Source organism: Mesoplodon bidens (genome assembly GCF_964165515.1).
Source record: "Mesoplodon bidens genome assembly, chromosome: 10".
Taxonomy (NCBI): Eukaryota; Metazoa; Chordata; class Mammalia; order Artiodactyla; family Ziphiidae; genus Mesoplodon; species Mesoplodon bidens.
The window spans coordinates 62,152,954-62,176,551 of record NC_138172.1 but is presented as its reverse complement, the minus strand read 5'-3'; the positions used below and the strand labels follow the sequence as shown (position 1 = coordinate 62,176,551).

General features: G+C 39.2%; 1 protein-coding gene across 1 annotated transcript in view; it reads left to right on the top strand.

Moving 5' to 3' along the window:
- Window positions 1-23,598, top strand: part of LOC308623371 (BEN domain-containing protein 6) — a 121,224-nt gene that overhangs the window by 85,000 nt on the left and 12,626 nt on the right. Inside the window, exons 3-5 of the mRNA XM_081245653.1 lie at window positions 3,679-3,897; window positions 9,837-10,014; window positions 23,155-23,375. Of these exons, the coding sequence (XP_081101779.1) occupies window positions 3,778-3,897; window positions 9,837-10,014; window positions 23,155-23,375 (519 nt within the window). The 5' untranslated portion in view covers window positions 3,679-3,777. The remainder of the gene's footprint in view (window positions 1-3,678; window positions 3,898-9,836; window positions 10,015-23,154; window positions 23,376-23,598) is intronic.

The following is a 23,598-nucleotide window of genomic DNA, read 5'->3' as shown; positions in this document are numbered from 1 at the left end:
TACTAGGCTCTCTGTCCTTTTCCTATAGTCTGTTTGTGCCAGTACCACATTTTTTTTCTCTTTCACTCAGCCTGGGGTAAGACAGGCAAAGTGCCTTCCTTGGAGTGGTATTTTCCTAGTTCACACACTGAAAGTATCACCATCTGGGTGTTGCTTTTCTCAACTTCAGAGTAGTTTCCTCAAACTGACCTCATACCTCTCTTGAGGTCCCAGCGCTCTTTCCTATACCTTGAAAACTGTGCTGGTTGAAATCCAAGCTATAGGCTACTATAAAGAAGTAGATGCTTTCAGAGTAAATTTTGGCTCCAGGGCTCTCTTATCCTGTGGAACTGTGTTTTCTCATTTTCTCTGACTTCTTTGTTGTTTTCTCTACTGCTGGTTAAAGTATGCTTTAAATATAAGTTTTAAATATATTACTGTATATTTTCAAATGTTCTTTACCAGGACCATCTAGTCCACAATACGAAAATAGAGAAGAGGACTTTTAAGATCAGCTTTGTCATCCATTCTTGATAATCTGCTTGTATATAATTTGAAATAATAGTTTACACCATTTACATGCATTTTTCTTAGCAGTTTTCATTTTAATTACATCACATGCTTTTTTTAGTTTTCTATGGGGCTATTATTGTGTTACTGTACAAGGCTCATTTATGTTGTGGCATGTATCAGAACTTCATTTCTTCTTATTGCCGAATCGTATTTCACTGTACGGATGCACCACATTTTATTTATCTATTCATGAGTTGATAGACATTTGTTTTTTTCCACTTTTTAGCTATTATGGCTAATACTGCTATGAAGGTTTGTGTACAGGTTTTTGTATGGATGTATGCTTTCGCTTCTCTTGGGTATATACGTAAGAATGAAGTTGATGTGTCATATGATGATGTAATAGTTAACTTTTAGAGCTGCCAGACTTTTCCAAAATGCCTGCACTATTTTACAATCCCACCAGCAAGATATAAGGCTTCCAATTTCTCCACGTCTTTACCAAAACTTTTTGTTTTCTGTCTTTTTTGATTATAGTCATCTTCGTGCATATGAAGAGGCCTCTCACTGTAGTTTTTATGAGCATTTATGTAGTGATTAATGATACTAAGCCTCTTTTCCTGTGCTTATTTGCTATTTATATATCTTCTTTGAAGTGATGTCTGTTTAAATCCTTTGTCCATTTAAAAAACTCGGGCATTTGTCTTTTTATTATTGTGTTGTAAGAGTTCTTTATATATCTTGTATTCATGTCCCTTGTGAGATCTATTTTCATGTATTTCCTTCCATTGTGTAAGTTGTCTTTACTTTCTTGATGGTATCATTTGTGAAAATAACGTTTTTGTTGTCATATGTATGAAATCATTGCCTAACCCAAGGTCACAAAATTCATAAAATTTCATAATGGGTCAGCATTGGCAAGTGAGCATTTGCCATTAATTCTGATGGTAGGGAACACTTTGAACCCTAATTAAACAAGATATCTTTTTTAGTTCCAGTCTCATTTTTAGGCCTGTCTGACAAAAAGTTATACTCAATTATTAGTAGTATAGTTTCAATTTTACGAATAAAACTTTTGTGAAGATTTATTTTCTTCTTGCTTATAAGTACCTACATAATATCCTTGATTTTGCCCTTTGTCCTGCAAAGCCTAAAATATGTACTATCTGACGCTTCACAGAAAATGTGTGTTGACCTTGCTCTGAGTAAACAGATGATTGATATTTGCTACAAGTGGAGTTTTTGTCTATGGAATGCTCTTAACTGTGTATCCTTGATTTAAAATTGCCTATGGCAAACATACCTAGGATCTATGGACTTATAATTCCCTAGAGAAGGTCATGCAAGCAGTACAACTCTTAGGTATAAAATGGAGAAGTGTCACGACTTAAACACACCCACTGTGTGAGGTGACCCCCAAACCTCAGTTAGAGGCCTCACCTCTTGTTCTAGAAGGAAGAACCTATAAAGCCAGGATGTCCTAGACCTCCCCATTCTGCCTGTGCCTTTTGATTGCTTGTATCTTTGAAATTATTAATAAAGCTTGATACTAAGTAAGATCTCTGATATTTGTGAGTTAGATATTACAGTCCAGTCCCATGTGTTAGCTGAAGCACTATTCATGTATTTGAAAACATAAAGTAAGTTTTCAAAAAGTCACAACAAGCAATCTTGGAAAGACTAAATATAATTTTATGCTTGGAGTAGAGAATAAAGAATTTCTCTTAAAATAGGTAAAAGAACCATATTTTCTAAAAGGATTACTTGGTGTAATTTGGTAAAGAGTATAGTTACCTTCTACTCAACAATCCACATATTTGTCGAACTCCCTTTAAGCTAGTCTCTTCTGTAAAGTTTTATTGTTTATAATTAAATATCTTTTCATGAAAACAAACCAACATATGCAAGTAATAAGGATGCTACAGGGACTTCCCTCGTGGTCCAGTGGCTAAGACTCCATGCTCCCAATGCAGCGGGCCTGGGTTCAATCCCTGGTCAGGGAACTAGATCCCACATGCCACAGTGAAGATCCCACAGGCAGCAAGGAAGATCCTGCGTGTTGCAACTAAGACCCGGCACAGGCAGATAAATAAATATTAAAAAAAAAATGCTATGACCAAAAGTGTTGAATCATCCATACACAGCAAAAGCTAGATTTGGTCATTTCAAAACTATTAAACCTAAAAACTATCATCTGTTTTATCAGGTTTTGAAAAAATGATTCTACCTGAAAATTTTAATGAAATGCATTGTTGCCTTTGAGATTTTTTTGCATTCTTTATGGTGCTACTCTTAAGTTTACACCAAAGAAAATCTTCCATCTCAAAACTTTAGACTTTTCAGGAAAAAAACAGAACAAATTTCTAGGCCATTCTTACTGATCTCCCTTGGAATATTTTTGGTCCTGATGAGATCGGCTATTATTATTGTTAAAGATTTATTTATTATTTTCATTTATTTATTTTATTTATCTTTGGCTGCGTTGGCTCTTAGTTGCGGTACGCAGGATCTTCAATGAGGCCTGCGGGATCTCCGTTGAGGTGCGCGGGCTCTTCATTGAGGCAGGTGGGCTTCTCTCTAGTTGTGGCGAGCAGGTTTTCTCTTCTCTAGTTGTGGTGCACAGGCTCCAGGGCTCGTGGGCTCTGTAGTTTGTGGCACGCAGGCTCTCTAGTTGAGGTGCGTGAGCTCAGTAGTTGTGGTGTGCGGGCTTAGTTGACCCGCAGCATGTGGGATCTGAGTTCCCTGACCAGGGATCGAACCCGCATCCCCTGCATTGGAAGGCAGATTCTTTACCACTGGACCACCAGGGAAGTCCCTAGATCTGCTATTATTAATGTCTTTTTCCTAAAGTTATATAACTTCAGTCCTCAAATCATTTGCATAATTTTACAAGGTTTCTACTTTGTTTTTTAGACTCCTCATAACTGATTGACAAGAAAAAACTTGAAAAGATGGAAAAAATTTATGCCATTTGATTTTATAAATGACAACTTCCTGTATCCCACGTTCTGGAAACATGATATCCTCATGATTTTGAACCAAGTGAAAGTGTGTCCTAAATTAGCCAGTGGGAGAAGGAATGACAGAAAGTATTAAGTAAAATAATTTACTTGAGTGGCTAGTCCCTTTATGAAACATACAGTTGTAAACATATTATGGATCCTTTTGTTTGTTTTTCATTTTAAGGAAAAACATTAACTTTTGGACTACATCCAGAGTAGAACCATCTCATGGGCATTCCTTCCTCCTACAATTTCAGAAAACCTTTGGTAACTAACTGAGAAAATGCAGAAGATCTTGCAAACAGAGGAAATTACCAATACCCAAGCTCTTAGAAAAGGAAAGAGGAAAAGGACGGAGACGATGGACTCAGAGAATGCGAACAGTGACCTGGATAAAGGGCAGGTTGGTGTGCTGCTGTTGTGGTGGTACTTTCTTCCCTTGCTCTGCCATAATTCCATAATTCCTTTCACAATTTATTAGTGCATTTCCCCCTCTTGCATTAATAGATTCTTCCCTTTAATTCTTTATTCAACTGAAGGAATAAAATTTCGTGTTCTCTTTTTAATGTTAAACAAGTTGAATTAGAAACGTATTCACAAGCCATTTTACCAGCTTCTATTAAAGTGTGGCCAACTATACATTGTTCAAACGTTACTTGATCTCCTGGGACATTAAAGATCAGCAAACTGTCAGAAAATATTTTTTTCCTCCCCAAACCACTGGAGAAATTGGAACACCTCTTCTAAAATTTATTGCTTTTTTTTTTTTTTTTTTTTTTGACTCCAGTTTGCAGCCCATCCTCATCACAGGTTTGGCCCGGGCCCCTTTCTTATTTGTATTTATTCATTTATTCCTTTTTGATCTGAATTCCCCACTCCCATTCTCCTCTTACACTTTGGACAAACTATCCACCTGTTTATCCTTTATTTTTTATTTGTGTGTCTTTGTAATACATGGAGTGCTTATGTGCATGTATTTTCGTTTAATTTTTAAAATACATACTGTACATTCTCATGGTTTAGAATATATTTTACTCTCCGGGGATAGTGTCTGGAGGCACTGAGACGGTCCAGCATCTGGCATGCCACACATCCTAGGCTGCCCCACAACACAGCCTCTGACAAAACGAGGCTGTCCCGAACCCCTGGCAATAGAATTGTTTACTCTTAAACCCAGAAGGTTGGGAAAGCACCAAAATCTGCATGTGGAATGTGCCCAGGCCGACTTTGAGAAGTTGTTGCTGTGAGACCTAAAGTTCTTATGAGGTTTCCTGAAACGAAACAACATGTCAGCCGGGCCTATGGTGGGTCCATGTCTGCTAAGCATGTCTGTGACCGGTCACATATGCTTTCCTATGGAGGGGCAGAAAATCCTTGTGGAAGTGTTGAAGGCACAAGCACAGAGTCAGAAAGCTAAATTTAAAATGAAGCTTTTTTGAGTAATAAAAAAATCAAAAGCCTAAAAATTATATATCTGTGTGTGAAAAGTCTCCCACACAGCTGCCCCACTCGCCCTGTTCCTGCCTCCTGGCCCCCTACCACATGTAACCACTTTATGGCTTTCTTGTTTATCCTCCCAGTGTTTCTTTGTTCAAATAAAGCAAATATGAATATAGATATTCTTATCCCCTCTTTTGCACAAAAAGTAACTTCCTAGATAGGCTGCTTTGTACTTTGCTTTTTTACTTAATGTATTCTGACAATCTTTCCATTAGTATATAAAGAACTTTCTCTTTTGTACATCATCACCCACTGTCCCCTAGCATGGATATGGCTTGTTTCCATATCCATGTTTTGTCTGTTTACAAAGCACGCTGCACTGTACAACCTTATGGCTCCATCATTTCACACATCATTTAGTAGTACATTGGTATCATAATATATAGCTCAATCTGTTTGGCTTTTCAATCAGCACCGTTTTTAACATCTATATTGCTATTATATACGATACGTTGCGTCTAACAAAGCATAGCATCATTTTACTTGTCCTTTCCTCCAATGATGAAAACCTAGATTTCCTCCAGCATCTTGGTACTACAAACAATGACAAAATAAATGTCCGCATACATGTCCATTTAAGAAACAGCGTGAGAATGTCTCTGGAATAAACACTTAGAAGGGTGAGTAATGGCTTTGATATGACAATGAAATTGCTTTCCAGAATGTCCACATCAGTCCACATGCCCAGCAGCAGTGCATAAGGGGTTCCATGTTGTGCTTCCCTGCCAACACTTAGCATTTATGTCCTTATTTCATATATTTGGCAATTGATGGGAGAAAATGATATCTTGTTTCAATTTGCTGGTGCAGGTTTTGGGTGGTGGGGGGTTGTCCAGTGGTTCCTTGAGGGCAAAATAGTCACCTGCTCTAGCAGGCCAGTAGTATGGTTTCTTTTGCAATTTGTGCTTCTCAAAAACTTAATAGCTTTCCAAACTATTTCTTTCTGTTTGGTTTCATTGCAAGTAACTACAGCCAGAGATCTTATTTGGTCATAAATAAGCCTGAAACCTCTCCTCTATTATTACGGCTGCTCAGCCTCTTTTCTCTCCAACTTTTGGCAGTGACTTAATTGCCATATGAAACAAAAAGCTTGAAGATAATGCACTGAAGCTGAGGCTTACCATTGGGATGGATTTCAGTGTCTGGCAGAGAACACTTAAAGAGAAGCTCTTGAGAAAGCCTTGAGTTCACAGGCTTTTTTTCTTATCTCTTACAATTTAGATGTAGACGTCATTCATTTTTTTCAAACCTTGGAGATTTAACATGACTGGACTCAGTTTAAATTTGCATGCTACATTCTAAATGCAGACGGAAGGAGAAAGCCTTCCATTTCTGCAAACTAGCTAGCACTGACAAGAAGTCACTCATACACACAGACATTCTTTTTCCAGTCTCAATAAGCACATGGTGTGCCTTCCAAGGCATTGCAGGTGACAGTTTTACCAAATGTGTCATCACCAAGGTCTAACAAGAGTCAACAACCTTCCAGAATGTTATACCTTTGCTCTTTTTGACCATAACCTGAGCTCTAAGTAATTCAAACCTATGTCAAGTTTTGGGTATCCAGCTTCTAGGTATCAAAATCTGCATTAGTTAAGATGCATGTTGCAAAGGCTGTAACAAAGACCCAAATACCACAGTGGCGTATAAAGATGGAAGTTTATTTCCCTTTCACATAATAGAAAGAGCAGTCCTAGTTGCTGTAGCAGTGCCAAAATGTTGAGGCTCCGTCTTATCTTGTTCATTTACCTTCCTGAACACACAGCCTCTGTCCCTGGGTCAAGGTGACTACTCCAGCTCCCACCTGCATGCCTTCCTCTCTGCCAACAAAAATAGAATTCAGGCAGGAGAAGGCCAGCCCATTCCTCCTAAGGTCATGACCCAGTAGTGGTACACATTGTTTCTACTCCTATTTGACTGGCGGAAGCTTAGTCACATAGCCACACTGAGCCGTCCGGGAGTCTGGGAAATGTAATCTAGCTGACACCTACCTGCTGAGCTAAAAACCTATTACTGTAGAAGAATGGGAGAACAAATACCTGGTGATAGCCAGCGGTCTCTGCCACTGTCCTTTTCTCTATTGAGTTTTTATAGTTTCTGTTGGGTTTCTTAGTCTGTTCTGGTGGGTTCCCGTTCTATTCTTATTGATTGGCACATATACCATATCTACTGTAGAAATTAGTTTCATGTGGTTTTAGATTTTGCAAATATCTTATCCCAATCTATTGTCTATTAACTTTGTCTTCCAATGATGCTTATAAATGGATTTATGCTTGATTTCATTTCTCTCTTGTGGGAAATTCCTGCAAGAACTAGACCATATATTCTATTTTTTCTCAATACTCTGCATAGAACTATGATCTCAGTAGGCATCCTTCAGTTTTTTAAATAAATATTTCATTTCCTTTTTTTTTTGCGGTATGTGGGCCTCGCGCTGTTGTGGCCTCTCCCATTGCGGAGCACAGGCTCTGGACGCGCAGGCTCCACGGCCATGGCTCACGGGCCCAGCCACTCTGCGGCATGTGGGATCTTCCCGGACCGGGGCACGAACCCGTGTCCCCTGCACTGGCAGGCGGGCTCTCAACCACTGCGCCACCAGGGAAGCCTCATTTCCTTTTAACCAAATGCATCAGTTTTTTAATTAAAGATTTATATATCTAGCATGAGTACTTTAGCTACTTGCCAACATAGGACAATAGTAATTTTCATTACCATTATATATATTATATATGTCATACACACGTGGAATAATGAAATATGTATACATACATAGATTGGTATACTTATAAAATAAGGAGTGAGGTTGAATGTATACATTGCTGATCATACAAAAATATAATTGTATTTTCTGTAACTGATCTCATCTGGCTTTCAATTCTCCATCCCTGGTAGATAAGAAAAGGGGGAGAAAAAAAAAGCTTGAACTTGTCCATTGACAGTGAATTACAGAGTGTTCTTTTTTTTTCATTTTAATTTTATTTTTGGCTGTGTTGGGTCTTCGTTGCTGCGCACGGGCTTATCTCTGGTTGCTGGGAGAGGGGGCTACGCTTCGTTGTGGCACGCGGGCTTCTCATGGCGGTGGCTTCTCTTGTTGCAGAGCACAGGCTAGGCGCACGGGCTTCAGTAGTTGTCGCTAGCGGGCTCTAGAGCGCAGGCTCGGTAGTTGTGGCGCAGGGACTTAGTTGCTCTGCGGCATGTGGGATCTTCCCAAACCAGGGCTCGAACCTGCATTGGCAGGAGGATTCTTAACCACTGCACCACCAGGGAAGCCCAGTTAGAGTGTTCTGGTGTTTAAAATCCCTTTGAGGTATTGGTATAGTTTCAGTCACTTCAGGGTTTAAGTCTCAATGGAGACTAGCTTCTCACTCTCCTCCCTTTCCTGTTTTTTTCCTGGGAAGTGTTTCAAGTTTTGAGGAGTCTTACATATCATCCAGCCTCTGGGGAGGGACAGCTGGTCTTCTGCCCAGGCTCTAAGTTTTCTGCCTGTTTCCTTAGTGTCCAGTACTGTTACTGCTGAGGCACAGCATTCCTTCCAGCTCCCAGGGGGTTCTGTTGGCACCATCTGCTGATGTTTGCTGTGCTGGGACCCGCTGCCAACTTCTGTAAGGTTCTGGCACCCTGTAGCCTCTCTGTTCACCGGTTCCCCCAGCACTTACCCAGTTCCTGACCAGGACACAGGGAGCCTCCGGATTCTCCAGCTGCTTTGCATGAGCTCTGGGGAGTCTGGACACTGTCTCTGGTCCATTTGTCCAGACACCAATTTTGTCCATTTCTGATCTGTGGCCCAGAAGGTGCCGTGTTGCCCTGATGTTGCTGGACTTGGGGCCCCTTTAGGGCATTCATGATGTGCTGAGAAGCACGGAGCCGGCCCTTCTGCCCTGGGACTGCCCCTCATTCATCTGGATGTTTCTATCATCTACCCTGACCCCTGGATCCACCTCGCTTCCCCACAAAGGTCGGGGCAGGAAGAGCAGACACTGGAATCTGACCTTCTGTTCTTCCTGTTCCGAATTCCTCCTGCTCCTCAGCCAGGCCCCAGGAGGTCTCTTCGCTTCCTATTCATCAGGAACTTTCTTGATCTCTATTTTCAAAACTTTTATTGGAGTATAGTTGATTCACAATGTTGTGTTCTGGTGTACATGTGCCTTTATCTCTTCTACTCTAAAGTTTATTTTTATAAACATCATACTCCAGGCTTCTAGATTCGGATCTTTATAAATTTCACTCTGTGCTCCAATTTTCCAGATTTGGATTAATATAAATATAAAGGCCAGCTTAGTAATTGGAGAAAATTCTTTTCTGCCTCAACAAAGCCTGGGTTTTACGACTCAAATGCATATGTTTTCGGACTATTGTCCTGCTGTCCTTAAAAAATATTTTTTAAACTAAAAGGTAGACATCAGTGCTTTGTTCTGGGTAAATCTTTCTCCTTTCTCTGATGGAATCAACCCCCAAATTAGCCTCATGGCATAGTCTCAACAGAGAGGCTGTGGATGAGGTGTCGGGAGAGAAATGGAGGACGTAGATGAGTTACAAAGATCTGAATGGTGGCCTGGTTGATTCTACTCTGTTATACTATTTTTCTACTTTGTGTTTTTCGTGAAGTTAGGCCGAAAGTCAGAATCCTGATTACTGTTTTGAAAGAGATGTGTGCATGAAACTTTGATGTCCTCTTTTATTCTGAGTTCCCCTGGATAGTGGAGGACCAAGCTGAGGCTAGATCACTCGCCTCCTGGAAGAGCAGGAGCCTGTAGGTCTAATTAAGTCCCAGCAGCATCCGGAACACAGGATAAACCACGAGAGCTCCCTTGATGCTTTTGTTGTGCCTGCCTTGTATTTTAGAGAGACCCATATTCGGGAAATGCCTTTCTGCCCGGTGAGAGCTCCAGTGAGGATGAAGAGCCTCTAGCAGAATTGTCGAAGGAGGAACTGTGCACAAAAATAAGAGGCCTGAAACAAAAACTAACAAACATCCGGAAAGAAAACAGCCGCCTTCGACAGTCTTTGGTCATGCTTCAAGGTAAACTTAGAGAAAATTGACTTTTTTAGATGAATGGAAAAATACTTGATGAGGGAAGGTATTGAAATCAGCTGTCAAGAAAGAAAAACTCAGTACCTTAGAGAAAAAAAATCAAAAACCACATTTTAAGAAAATCTATGATTGCATAATTTAATATGGATGTACTCTATTGAAGCCTCTAGTTTATTGATTAAAAAATTTTAGATTATTCCTACAAAATACCAAATGTCATATTCATTTAATACTGTCCAACAAATATTTATGGAGTGTTTAATATAGGCTTAGAGAGAAAAGATCAGTAAGACAACAGGTATGTCAAGGTGTTCGTACTTATCTCATTCTCCTCTGCTAAGGAAAGCACTAGAAAATGGGGCCTGTTGTGCTCTCTTATAGACTCACTGGAATTAAAGATTCCATATATTAAATTTCAGGTTTGGGGTTGGGAGCAGTGGTGTGGAAAATAATCACATTCCACTGAAGACATAAAGGGGAAAGACAGGCCCAAGAAAATTAAAAACAACCTGGAATAATGCCTTTTTGCAGAATCCTATATTGTGTTTAAGTGTTTATTTTTTTTTAATTATGTTTTCCATTTGTAGTTAGGCATCATGCACTATTTTGTATAGCTGAATATTTGGCAATATATCCTATGTGGGGCAGCATTCTGTTATAAAACAGTAAATACACAGAGTATTTTAAAAATAAATCCCTCTGGCTTCTGTGTACAAAATGAGTACAAGGGGCACAGAAAGGAGAGTGGGGGAGAACCACTTTTGAAAGGTATTACAGTCATTGGACTAACAGGATGGCAGCCTTGCCTAGGGCAATGGCTGTGGAAATAAAGAAGACAATTCCACAATATTTGGGGAGGCAGAAATGGTAGGAGACAGAACATTGTGGTGAGCTAGATTGACAGAGTAATGGCTCAGACGAGTTCCTACAAATATTGATTAAATTGAAGGCTTCCTAGTTTTAAGTAGAAACAGGCAGACATGAATGGAAATAAGATGTTTATTCCACCAACAAGCCATTCTCTCCTTATTTTTTATGCTTTAAATATGGCATCTTTATAACTGATGGTTTTTCCTGGTGAGGTTTTTGCAATTTTCGAAGAACAGATTGTTCTTATTTTTATATCATCTGTTCCAGAATGTAGAGTAAGATGAAAAGCTAGTTGATAAAGTTGGCATACATTGCTGGTTCAAGTATTGATCTTGAAGTCTCCGACTTTGGTTTGAATCCCAACCCTGCTTACTAGCTGTAAGCCTTGGCCCTGTCACTGTCCTGCCCTCAGCCCCAGCTTCACTTTCCTCATCTACACAGTGGAGCCAATCTCTCATGTCCTTCTTGCCAAGATGACTAAATTAGATAATTAGAAGAAATGCTTTACCAGGGCCTGATACATGATAGGTGCTCAGGAATCATCGTTATTGTTTCTGTCTCTGTTTTTATTAACACCAGAACTTGACACATGGACCCCCACCAAAAGAAAATTAGATCAATTTTTTTCATAAATTTAGATGAGAAAATTCTAAATGCAAGAGGAGCAAATCAGTTTCAATAGTATATGAAGGGGACTTCTCTGACAGTCCAGTGGTTAAGACTCCATGCCTTCAGTTAAGGGGATGAGGGTTCCATCCCTGGTCGGGAACTAAGATCCCACATGCCGTGTGGCACGGACAAAAAATAAAATTAAAAAAATAGTATATGAAAAGAATCATCACTATGAACAGTTTCTCTCTGTCCCTCACTCTGGAGTTGCTGTTTCATTTTCTCCTCTCTCTGCCAGCGTCCCACACTTTCCATATCCTCGCTCTCAGCTGACGCCTTTGCTTCACGGAGAACTTGGAGGATGTGAAAAGACTGTCAGCTCCCTGCACCTGTGCTTGTATCAACTTCCACGTCCTCTCCTGTCACCCATGAGTGGCCTGTCCTCTTGTCCAGCCAAAGGCAGTATGTCCATCTGTGCATCCTCTTTCTGCTAATCAAGGACAGAGCTCCAGAGAGCCTCCCCTGCTCTCGCTAATGAATCATCCCATTAGCATCAGACATACAATTATTTCTCCCATTAAAACAAACAAACAAACCCAAAAATCCCCACCTTTCTCAGGCCATTTGCTTCTCTGCCTTTCACCCTGTTTCTCTCCTTCCCTTTGTAGGAAAACTCCTTACATGTTGACTCTATACACTGTTTTCAATTTTCCCCCTTTTATTCCCTTTGGATCCCACTTCAATTAGGTCCTTGTCATTCCATTGTAATGTCTCTTCTCATGATTGCCAATGACCTCCATGTATTAGTTTCCTAGGGCTGCAGTGATAAAGTATCACAAACTGGGTGGCTTAAACAGCAGAATTCTAAAATCAAGGTGTCAGCAGGGCCACGCTTCCTCTGATGGCGCTGGGGAAGGCCTCTCTCCTAGCTTCTGGTTGATCCTTGGCCTGAGGCAGCATTAAGACCAGTCTTCATGTGATGACCTCACTGTGTGCTTGTCTGTCTCTGTGTCCAGACTTCCCTCTTTTTATAAGGATGTCAGTCATTTTGGATTAAGGCCTACTCTAATGACCTCATTTTAACTTGATTACATCTATAAAGGCCCTATTTCCAAATAAGGTCACATTCTAAGGTCCTGGGGGTTAGACTTCAACATCTCTTTTTGGGGGGACACAATTTAACCCATAACATTTCATATTGCTAACCCCGAAGGTAATTTCTCAAGGGTCATATTAAGTGCCCTCTTACATCTGACACCTTGGCTACCTCTCCTTCCTTGGCTTCTAGGGCACCACATTCCTCCTCCACTGCTGAGCTTTCCGTCTCAGTTTATATGGCTGCCTCATTTCATCATCTTACCCTCTAAATATTTGATGATGCCCCAGGCTCAGTCCTTGGGCTTCTTTCTTTTCTATCTGCTTTCACTCCATAGGGGATCATATCCAATTCTATGGTGTTAAATCCATCAATAACTATGACTTATCTCCAGTCTGGACTTCTCCCTTTAGTTCCAGACTCATGGGCTAACTGTGTATTGACAAGACTGGCAGGCATCTCAGACAAACACCCCCCCCACCCCGACCACATTCCCACCCTTCCCCTGCCACCTGCTCCTCTCTTTCTTCCTCGCCTCGGTTAATGCTAACTTCATTGTTCCAGTTTCTCAACTCAAAATCCACGATGCTGTCTTGTATTTCTGTATTTCTTTTACACCCTACACTCAGTCCATTGGCAAATCCTACTGGCTTCATCTTCAAAATATCTCTGGAATACAGTTCTTTGTACCACCCCCACTACAGCCACTCTGGTCCAAACCACCAGCATCTCTCACCCAGGTGATCATGGTGGCTTCCTCACTGGTGTTGCCACTTCTGCTCATGCTGCTGTGCAGTCCACTATCAACACAGCAGCAAGAACATCCTGCTAACTGTAGGCCAGCTCACGTCACTCCTCTCTGCAGACAATTCCAGTGCATGTCTACCTCACATGGGGTAAAACTGAAGTCAGTTTTATGATCTTTGAGTCCTTATGTGATCCGGCCACCTCCCCTCCACATACCTTTCTGGCCTTGTTTTCTACTCTCTCCCCATCCTTCTCTGTGATCCAGCCACACCGGACCACTTGCTTTCCCTCCAAAGACATCAGACGTGACCTGATGTCAGCATCTCTGTACTGGCTGTTCCTTTGGCCTGGGATATTCTTTCCCCAGATATCCACATAGTTTGCAGCCTACATACTTCAAATCTTCACTGTAAATTCATCTTTGCCCTGACCTCCTCCCTCCATCTAAACTTTCAACCTCTCTCCCCCTGCAACATTTTTTTATCCCTTCCCATTTCGTTTCCTCTTTGGCACTTAAAAGCCTACATACCCTATTCTGTATTTAATATTGTCTGCCCCTCTGCATGCACACACACTAGAATGTACCCTTAGAAACCAAAGTAAAGTTGGCTATTGGTTAGACTTCAAGGAACAGGAAGAGTCAGGAACTGCCAACTGCCACTGCAGTATTCATGTATGCATTTCTTCTTTCAGTCAATATTTACAAGGTCCTCTATATGTCAGGCACTGCTCTAAGTACCTAGGAAAACCCAGTGAACAAAACAAAGATCGCCACTCTCACAGAGCTCACATTCCAGTGAGGCAAGCAGTCAAAATCATGAAAAATCACAATTAAGTAAAATTAAGTAAATTATACAATATGTTAGCTAGTGATAAATGCTATGGAAAAAATAGGAGAGGTAAAGGAGGATGGGGATTTGAGGGAGAGGGGGTGTTTTACAGTTTAAAATAACATGGTCATAGTAGGTCTCCTTGTGAAGCTACAGTTGGGAACTAGGAAGATGTCAGAAAGTTGAAATTTAACATATAATCCAAATAAGAAAGGGGTCTGAGAGAAGAGTGCAGAGTGGTTAGTTAACCTTTGCTCAGCAATAGTCCTCTTTGAACTAAGAATCAGAGCTGTTTATCTGTCTATAAAGCCTGCTAACTAAGAAAAATAGCAGAATGTATATGCCATTCTAGACATTCAGAATGACAGACGTGTGTGTGCTCTACGTGCATGTGTTAAACATTTGAAACATATCTTGTGGACCACAACTGACCAGCACACTAAGATATAAAAGGAAAAAAGTGGCATGTCTATTGTACAAAAGGGTATTAAATTATCACTATTTGTAAAGAATGAATGTATACCCAGGGAAAACAATGTCTCAGCCGAAAACTCCACTCTATTAACTAATGAGTAAGGAAGGAAAAATCAAGTAAGTTTTGCCCAGGTTCATTTAAATATAGTAGAATGCTGTCAAAGTTTCAGAAATAGCCAAAGTAAAACCAGTGAATCACTGAAGTAGTAATTAGTAAAAGTTTATTGTGTGCACATCAAAAAGATACCACCCAAAGCAAAAAGGCTTATCTAAGCCATAACAGTGTGAAATTTCAGAACACCAGGAAGGGAAAATCTAGAAGCTTTCAGAGAGAAGGAGCATGTTACCCGCTAAGGAGTGGGAGTCAGATGACATTGGACTTTTCACCAGCAACACTGGAAGCTCTAAGATAATTGAGCAATGCATTTAAAATTCTAAAGGGAAATGATTTAAACCTAGACTTCTATACCCAGTGAAACCATCAACCAAGTGTGAGGGCAGAATAATAATATTTTCATACCTATGAAGTCTCAATGTACTTCCTGTGCTTTCTTTTTCAAAAGCTAACGGAGGGTGTGCTCCTTCAAAATGAGAGAGTGAATCTAGAAAGTCAATCAGAAAACAGGTAGTCCAGTACAGGACGTAGCCACAGAATAATAGTGAGGGGACACTCCAGGGTGACAGGTCCACAGTAGCCTGGAAGCAGCTGGTCTAGAGGTGGACAGGTACAGGGGTTACAGGAGAGAGATCACTGAGAAAAACATGAAATTGATAGATGACATGATGTCATCTACCAAACATACTGCAAGGAGATTTTACACCTCTGGTAGGAAGTTTTGAGATGTTTAAGTCAGAGAAACAGTTAAATAATAATAATAAGCAAGCTTTTAAAAATGAGATCATTTTAACTCTAGGAAAAAAGTCATGTTTTAAAGGAAAGGAATTGAGAATTACATCACTATAATAATGTAAGCACAGTATTTATTGAACTAGCAGTTGTGTTACAACTATCCTGGGATGATGGAGAGAAGAAGAGTGTGTATGTGTTTGCATATGTGGGTACCACGTGTGTGTGTTTCTATGTGGCTGGGGGAGGAGTTGAAAGAGGGCTGCCTTGTCATGTTACATAGTTGAAAGTCAATAAATAATTATATGAATCTGAAAAAATAAAAGAATAGTTGTATATGCTTATTATTATTTAAGACTATGAAGGTAACTACCAGAGAAACAGGTAAGTGGATCAGAAGTTTTCCCTCTAGGAGTAGTAGGTAATCCAGGGTGGTGAGCGGTAGGGCAGAGGGCTGCTATTTTTCATTATAAGCCTTATTGTATTTAAAAAATAATAAATGCCTGGTACATAATAGGTGCCCCAAATCTAATAGCTACCATTTTTAAAAAAAATCAGTAATTTCCTTATAGATCAGAAATTGCTGATTTTATTCCTAAAAAAATAATAAAAAAGAATCTACACATTAATTACAAATAACTATAAAATATCTACTAGTTACCCTAACAAGAAATGTGTAGGATCTATGATGAAAAATTAAAAAGTCAGTGGAGAAATAGACAAATCTAAATAGAGAGACGTCAAATTCATAGATGAGAAGTTGCCAATTCATCTCAAAATAACTCACAGTTTGACTAGAATCCCAATCAAATGCCCATAATTGTTTTGTTTTGATTTTTATTTTTGTGGTAATTTGACAATAATTATATTAAAGTTAACCTGAAAGAATAAATAGGCAAAATCAATTAAGAACATTCTGAAAAAGAATCTGAGGGCATAACTGTCAACATGAAATCATATAAAGTTCTGATAATTAAAAGCAACTTACTAGGATAAGAGCCAGCAGGTCGATGGAACAGAACACACATCCCTGGATAATACCTCCCGTACAGGGAAGAAATGTCCCGGAGCCACTGTGGCACAGAGGGTTTACAGGGGCCAAGCCACTTGGGTTCAAATCCTGCCTCTGCCACCTACTAGCTGTGTAACTGAGTGTGAGATGAATGGAAATGATAAAAGTACTTCCCTGGGTGACATGTAAAGTCTTCAGAGCAGAACCTGGTAAGGTGACTGCCATACAGTGTCTGCTTATCACTGTAGGATGACCAGTGCAGTCACACTGGGCCCTGCTCCTAGGAAGGCCCCACATACTGGTTAAAAATACTGTCACCGTATTAAAATTCTGAAGAAGCTTTGAACAAGGAGTCCTGCATTTTCCATTTGCAATGGGCCTGACAATTTACATAGCAAGTCCTGCAAGCCATTTAGGACAAGGATGAATTATTCAACAAATGGTGCTGGGAAAACTGATATTCCAATGTGGCGGGGAGGGGCAGGTTTAAGTTAGGTTCTCATTTCACACCATGTGGCGTACTAAAAACATAACTGTACAGTTTAAATTAAAACTCCATGTTCTGAATTTGCATGAGTACTGGTTTCGACACAGGATGAATTTTTATCTTTAAAAATTAATAGTATGTATATTCTAATACTGTTCACCAAAGAGGCCTAGAAACAAGAACCCAATAGCAAAGAGCACTCCCAGCACTTGGGTGTGGCCTTGAAATACCGTTCCCCACTAAAGGGAGCTGGGGTTCCCTGGAGAAACGGCTGATTCCAGAACTTGCACAGGAAATGGACAAGATTTGTCAGGAGCCTCAAACAGGAAATATAGATGAAAATCTTGTCCTACCAGAAAGCAAGGAGGTCAGCAAAGACCATGTGGACGTGTCAACTGGAAGAGGTTCCCACTGGCTAAAGATCATTATTATTGGAGCATCAATAATAATGATCAGGGCAACTGGTTATCATGTATATTTACATGCATGACTTCATTCAAAAGAGAAAAAACTTAATGGTCATCTGAAAGAACCAACTCATTATTTTGAAAACTGGCAAATACAGACTGAAAAATCAAGCATTTATTCTGCCATTATTATATGAAATGAACCTCAGGGTAGCCAAATAGTTGATGAGAGAAAGTTTCCCTTGGTAGAATTCTAGCTAAATGAAGAATTAGGATATCACCATTTTGCAACCCCTGATGAATCTAGGCAGTGATCATCAGTGACCGCTAATATCGCAACAAAAGGTAACCATGCATTCAATGCCACCTGCTGGAAGTTAAAACACTGATCAAGCCTTTAGATCTAACTACAGGGAAGAATATGTTAAACACCCCCTTAGGGGTGCAATCAGCAAAATCCAGACTGTGGGAAACCCTGCAGGACAAAGGACCCAGTTTCTTCAACTAATAAATTGCAAGGAAAAAACAAGGAGATGAAAAGGAAACCTACAGTTTGTAAAAGAGACAGCAACTAATTGTAATGTATGGACTTTATTTGGATTCTGATTCAAACAAGCTAAAAACAAGAACAAAAACGAGACAATCAGAAATTTGAACACTTGCTAATTTGTTTTTTTTTAAAATGATATTCAAGAACTATTGCTAAGTATTTCTGGCTGTGACAGTGGTGTTATGGTTATATATATATATATATATACACATATAACCATATATTATATATATATATTTAAATTTCTTACCTTTGGAGATATACATGGAAATATTTACAGATAAAATGAAATGATGCCTGTGATTTGCTTGAAGTAATTTTGGAGGTGCGGAGAAAGTGGGTGGGGATACAGGTGGAACAAGATTGGCCATGAGTTGGAAACTAGGGCATGGGGTACATGGGAGTTTACTATTTTGTGTGTGTGTTTAAATTTTTACATTAAAAGTTAGAAAAAATTATATCCAGGGAGGAAAAAAACTTGTGAAAAGATGTTTAAACTGTATGAAATATATGAGTGAATATTTAACTGATCTGAATGACTTGCTAAGCATAAAGTAAATGAATGAACTAAGGAAATGAACTAAGGAAAAGACTGCTACTTATTTTTAACATCTTTATTGGAGTATAATTGCTTTACAATGGTGTGTTAGTTTCCGCTTTACATCAAAGTGAATCAGCTATACATATACATATATCCCCGTATCTCTCCCCTCTTGCATCTCCCTCCCTCCCACCCTCCCTATCCCAACCCTCTAGGTAGTCACAAGGCACCGAGCTGATGTCCCTGTGCTATGCAGCTGCTTCCCACTAGTTATCGGTTTTACATTTGGTAGTGTATATATGTTCATGCCACTCTCTCACTTTGTCCCAGCTTACCCTTCCCCCTCCCCGTGTCCTCAAGTCCATTCTCTAGTAGGTCTGTGTCTTTTTTCCCATCCTGCCCCTAGGTTCTTCATGATCAGTTTTTTTTTTTAGATTTCATATATATGTGTTAGCATACGGTATTTGTTTTTCTCTTTCTGACTAACTTCACTCTGTATGACAGACTTTAGGTCCATCCATCTCACTACAAATAACTCAATTTTGTTTCTTTTTATGGCTGAGTAATATTCCATTGTATATATGTGCCACATCTTCTTTATCCATTCATCTGTCGATGGACACTTAGGTTGCTTCCATAAGACTGCTACTTTTAATTAAGTAAAAACTAAAAATATGTGTGTGCTTTTTAAAAATTTTTATTTTATTTATTTATTTTATACAGCAGGTTGTTATTAGTTATCTATTTTGTACATGTGTACATTTAAAACATACTAAAATTAAAATACTCTAAGAAAAATAATTGCAACTTATGACAAATTAGAGGTTAAAGTGCTTAAGATATAAGGGAATTAATAATAATAGCTAATACATTGTGTTTATAATGCACTAGGCATTCCTATAAGCACTTTACAAAAACCATCTAAGCTATCATAAAATAAAAAAAGTACTAACATTCTTTGGTCTAATAGGTATCTCATAGAATAAGTTCAAATAATCAATAAACAAATAAATATGTATTCAACTTCACAATAATCAAATAATTGCAATAATTTAAATAATTGTACTAAAATTTTAACCTATCAAAATAGTGAATATTTTTGTTAATTATGAACACCTCTTGTTGATGGTGCAGTGATGTGGCTGACTTCTTACCTTGCTAGTGGGCATTCAAGTTGGAAGACCCTTTTTGGAGAGCCATTCAGTGACATTAACTGAGTCTTGGAAACATTTATACCTCTGAGCCTATTGTTTCGCTTTCAGGAATTTATAGCATTGACACGATAAGAGATAAATATAAAGATGTGTGTGGTAGGTGGTTCATAAGAGTTTTGTCCGTAATCAAGAAAAATTGGAAGCAACCTAAATTCCAAAAAGAAAAAAAGAAGCATTTGAATAAATTAGAGGACATCAATACCTTGAGATATTAGGGAATCCTTAAAGTCGTGTGTTCAAGTGGAAAATAACCGATCAGCAGGTGAATGGATACTTTAATTGGGAGCATCCATGTAATTAAATATCAGTCAGCAACAAAAAAGAATATATATATATATATATATATATATATATATATATATATATCTGAATCACTTTGCTATACACCTGAAACATTGTAAATCAACTATACTTCAATAAAAAATAAAAATAATATTCATCCTCCTGAAAAAAGAATGACTAACTGACACAACAACATGAATGAATCTCAAAACATTATGCAGAAAAACAACAAAAAAAAAGTCAGACCAAAACACGGAGAATATACTGTTTGTATCCATTTACATGGAATTCTAGAACAGTTAAAACGTGTCTCTGACTAAAGAAGTCACATTAATGGTTGCCCCTGAGGTGAGTCCAGGGATTGATTTGGAAGGAACATGAGGCAAATTTCTGGGTGGGCAGAAATGTTCTATATCTCGAACATATTAGTGTGAGCTAATTGGGTATATCCTTTTGTCAAACTCATCCCCCTCTACCTACTTAAATTCTGCTCAGACTTCACATAAGATCTTGACTTTGATTCTAAGCAAATTCGACCTCAAAAGATCATATTTTCCAAGATTTAATAAAATAGGTAAAATATTCAGTTTATGGCCTTAATTGGAAAAAAGAACCATGATACAATGCTATGCATATAGCATTGTCCTAATTATGTAAAAGAAAATATAGATAGAGATATACAAAGATAGAAATGGCAAGAAGGATATATTCCAATGAACATGTATAACTTTCATTATTAGAAAAAACAGTGAATATTCTCTAAACCCCACTTTAATGCAGAATTCCCTTTTTCTCTTTACATTCCAGCTTCAGTTCCTCAAATACAGAACTTGTGTTTCCTATGCTTCTGATGACCTCCTCATTCCCTCTGGCTATTTAATTCCTGCTCAGCCTTCAGGTTTCAGATCAATCTTGAGCTCCTAAGAGAAGCCCTCTGTGGCCCTTCCCTCTCTAGGCTGTTTGCCTCTTCTCTGTGACCTTAACAACTGTGATTTTTCATTTCTTTGCATGCACCTTGAGTTAGCCAAACCACAAGGTTAAGGGCACAGTCCTCTAGACTGCCAAGTCTTCTAAGACTTCTGATACTGACTGCAAGTTTAGGGGTTTTCCAAAACCACCCTCAGGTCCAGAGAAATTTGCCAGAGAAATTTAATTCACCAAAACCTATTTTATTCATGTTTACATTTATTACAGGGAAAGAATACAAATTAGAACCAGGCAAAGTTGGAAGAGACACATAGGGCAGAGTCTGGTTAGTTTCCAAGTGAGGAACTTCTGTCCTCAGGATACATTACCTACTAGTCTTTATATGTTACAACAAAATGCACAGAGGATTGTCCACCCAGGAAGCTCTCTGAGCTGGGGTGTCCAAAGTTTTTACTGAGGGTTCATTACATGAGCATGATTGATTCACTGATTGATTGCCCACATGGTCTTTCTGGCTTTCTGGCTATGGCCAGCTTCTACCCTAAGATTATTGGGTGTGACTGTCCCCACCCTGAGAAACTCCTTAGCATAAACATAAATCAGGTGTGTTCTAAGGGGCTCACCATGAATAACAAAGACACTCCTGCTATCGCTCGGGAAATTCAAGGGTTGAGAGGTTACTTCCCAGGAACTGGGTGGGGGTGGGTGGCGGTTAGGGCAGGTGGCCAGACCTTCTTTGAGCGGGCCAAATTCTTACACACAGCATGGGTAGGTAAACAATACTCTCTACCCCCTCCCAGTTCCAAGAGTCTAGGATCACATCTGGTTTTGCTCCCAGTCTCATCCCTGGCACCTAACAGAGTGGTGGGCAAATGTTGAGAGTTGGCATGACATAGAAGTTTATAGCATGGAATTGGCAGAGTCCGAATTTGAATGTTGGCTCTTCCTTTCACTGAGCTGACCCTGATGGGTTATTTAACCTCTTGTTGCCTAACTGTCCTCATCTGTAAATTGCGGGTAATGATAATACCTATCTCAGAGAGTTGCAATGAGGAGTAAACAAGTGAACATCAGTAAAGTTCCCAGAATAGTGCCTGGCACAGAGTAGAAGCTAGATAAATGTCTACTATTATTAAGTGCTCAATAAATAATTGCTGATTGAACAACTGTCTGGCACATGAGAGGTGCTTAGCAAATATTAATTGAAAAAAATATAAAATAAGGTTTTCTTCTTTAGCAGATGTTTACATTTTTCTATTAACATAGTACTAAATGTATTGATTTGGACATGTCATCAATATGTCTGATTTTCAGGTCTCCAATCAGCAATTATTCCAAAGATTATATAGCTCAATAATATGCTTAGAAAAGTACAAAAAAGTTTCAGACTCTTTTCGCCTCTCCAGCAGGCATTACTCCTAACCATAGAGTGAGGAGTTGAATTAAACAGGGTTCAAGGTGTCTTCCAACTCCAACAAAATGTTATTTGTCCTTAGGAAACAAACTAGATATAACAAGAGAAGACCATTTAACATGGAGGCATGAAAGCCTTGAATGTGTAAGTTTCCATTTAAAAAAAGGAACAAAGAGAACATTCAGTTGATTACCAAAATCCATCTTTAATATGTGAACACATAGATTTGAACTGTGGCCATGAATTTTTACTAATTTGATGGCCTTTGACTCCCTGGGAAATCACGCACTAAGGCCATAGAAAATTTATTTCAATCTGTGAGAAACAGTTTATTTTATCTTGTCACTTAAACTGGCCTGATGGAAGGTGATAAAATCAGTAATGTCTCCTTAAACACCTTCAAATAATATCATTAGCAATTAGAAAAAGAATCAAGTCTTAAAAACATTATGTTAGGGCTTCCCTGGTGGCGCAGTGGTTGAGAGTCCGCCTGCCGATGCAGGGGACATGGGTTCGTGCCCCGGTCCGGGAAGATCCCACATGCTGCAGAGTGGCTGGGCCCGTGAGCCATGGCTGCTGAGCCTAAGCATCTGGAGCCTGTGCTCCACAACGGGAGAGGCCGCAACAGTGAGAGGCCCGCGTACAGCAAAAAAAAAAGTAAATATGTTCCAACCATTCTTCTTACCATGTTTATTTTCCAAAGATAGCAAGTGTTAACAGTTTGTTCTACATACTTCTATGCATATACACATCATACAAAATATGTATCTATGCTGCTATGACAAGTATTTGTAAAGTACTACTTTTTCTTGCCATTTTAGTTTTACCACAGGCCGTCACCCAGTTTGAAGAATTGGTTGGTATGGCGGAGGCCCTGCTCAAGGGTGGAGGAACCCTGTCCACGTCTGCGTCCACCCTCTGGAGAGCAACAAATAACTCCTCACCAGATTCATTTGCCTCCACATGTAGTAATTCTAATTCTAATTCCAGTTCACCAATTTCCTTGAAAGCTGAGGAAGAGCATCACGCGGATGAGAAACAGGTCAGCTGGAAGACCATCCCATCTTTCTCTGGGATACAGTCACATACAAAATTAAAATTACTGTACAACATAATCACTGCCTTATCAGATCACTTTATGTAACTTTAGGTCAATCATAATATTCTGACTACATAAAACAGTGTTTTTGCAATAAATCTAATATTTGTGAAATGAATATCCAGTTCAGAAAATTAAATTCAAATGGTGGACAGTGATGAAGTTA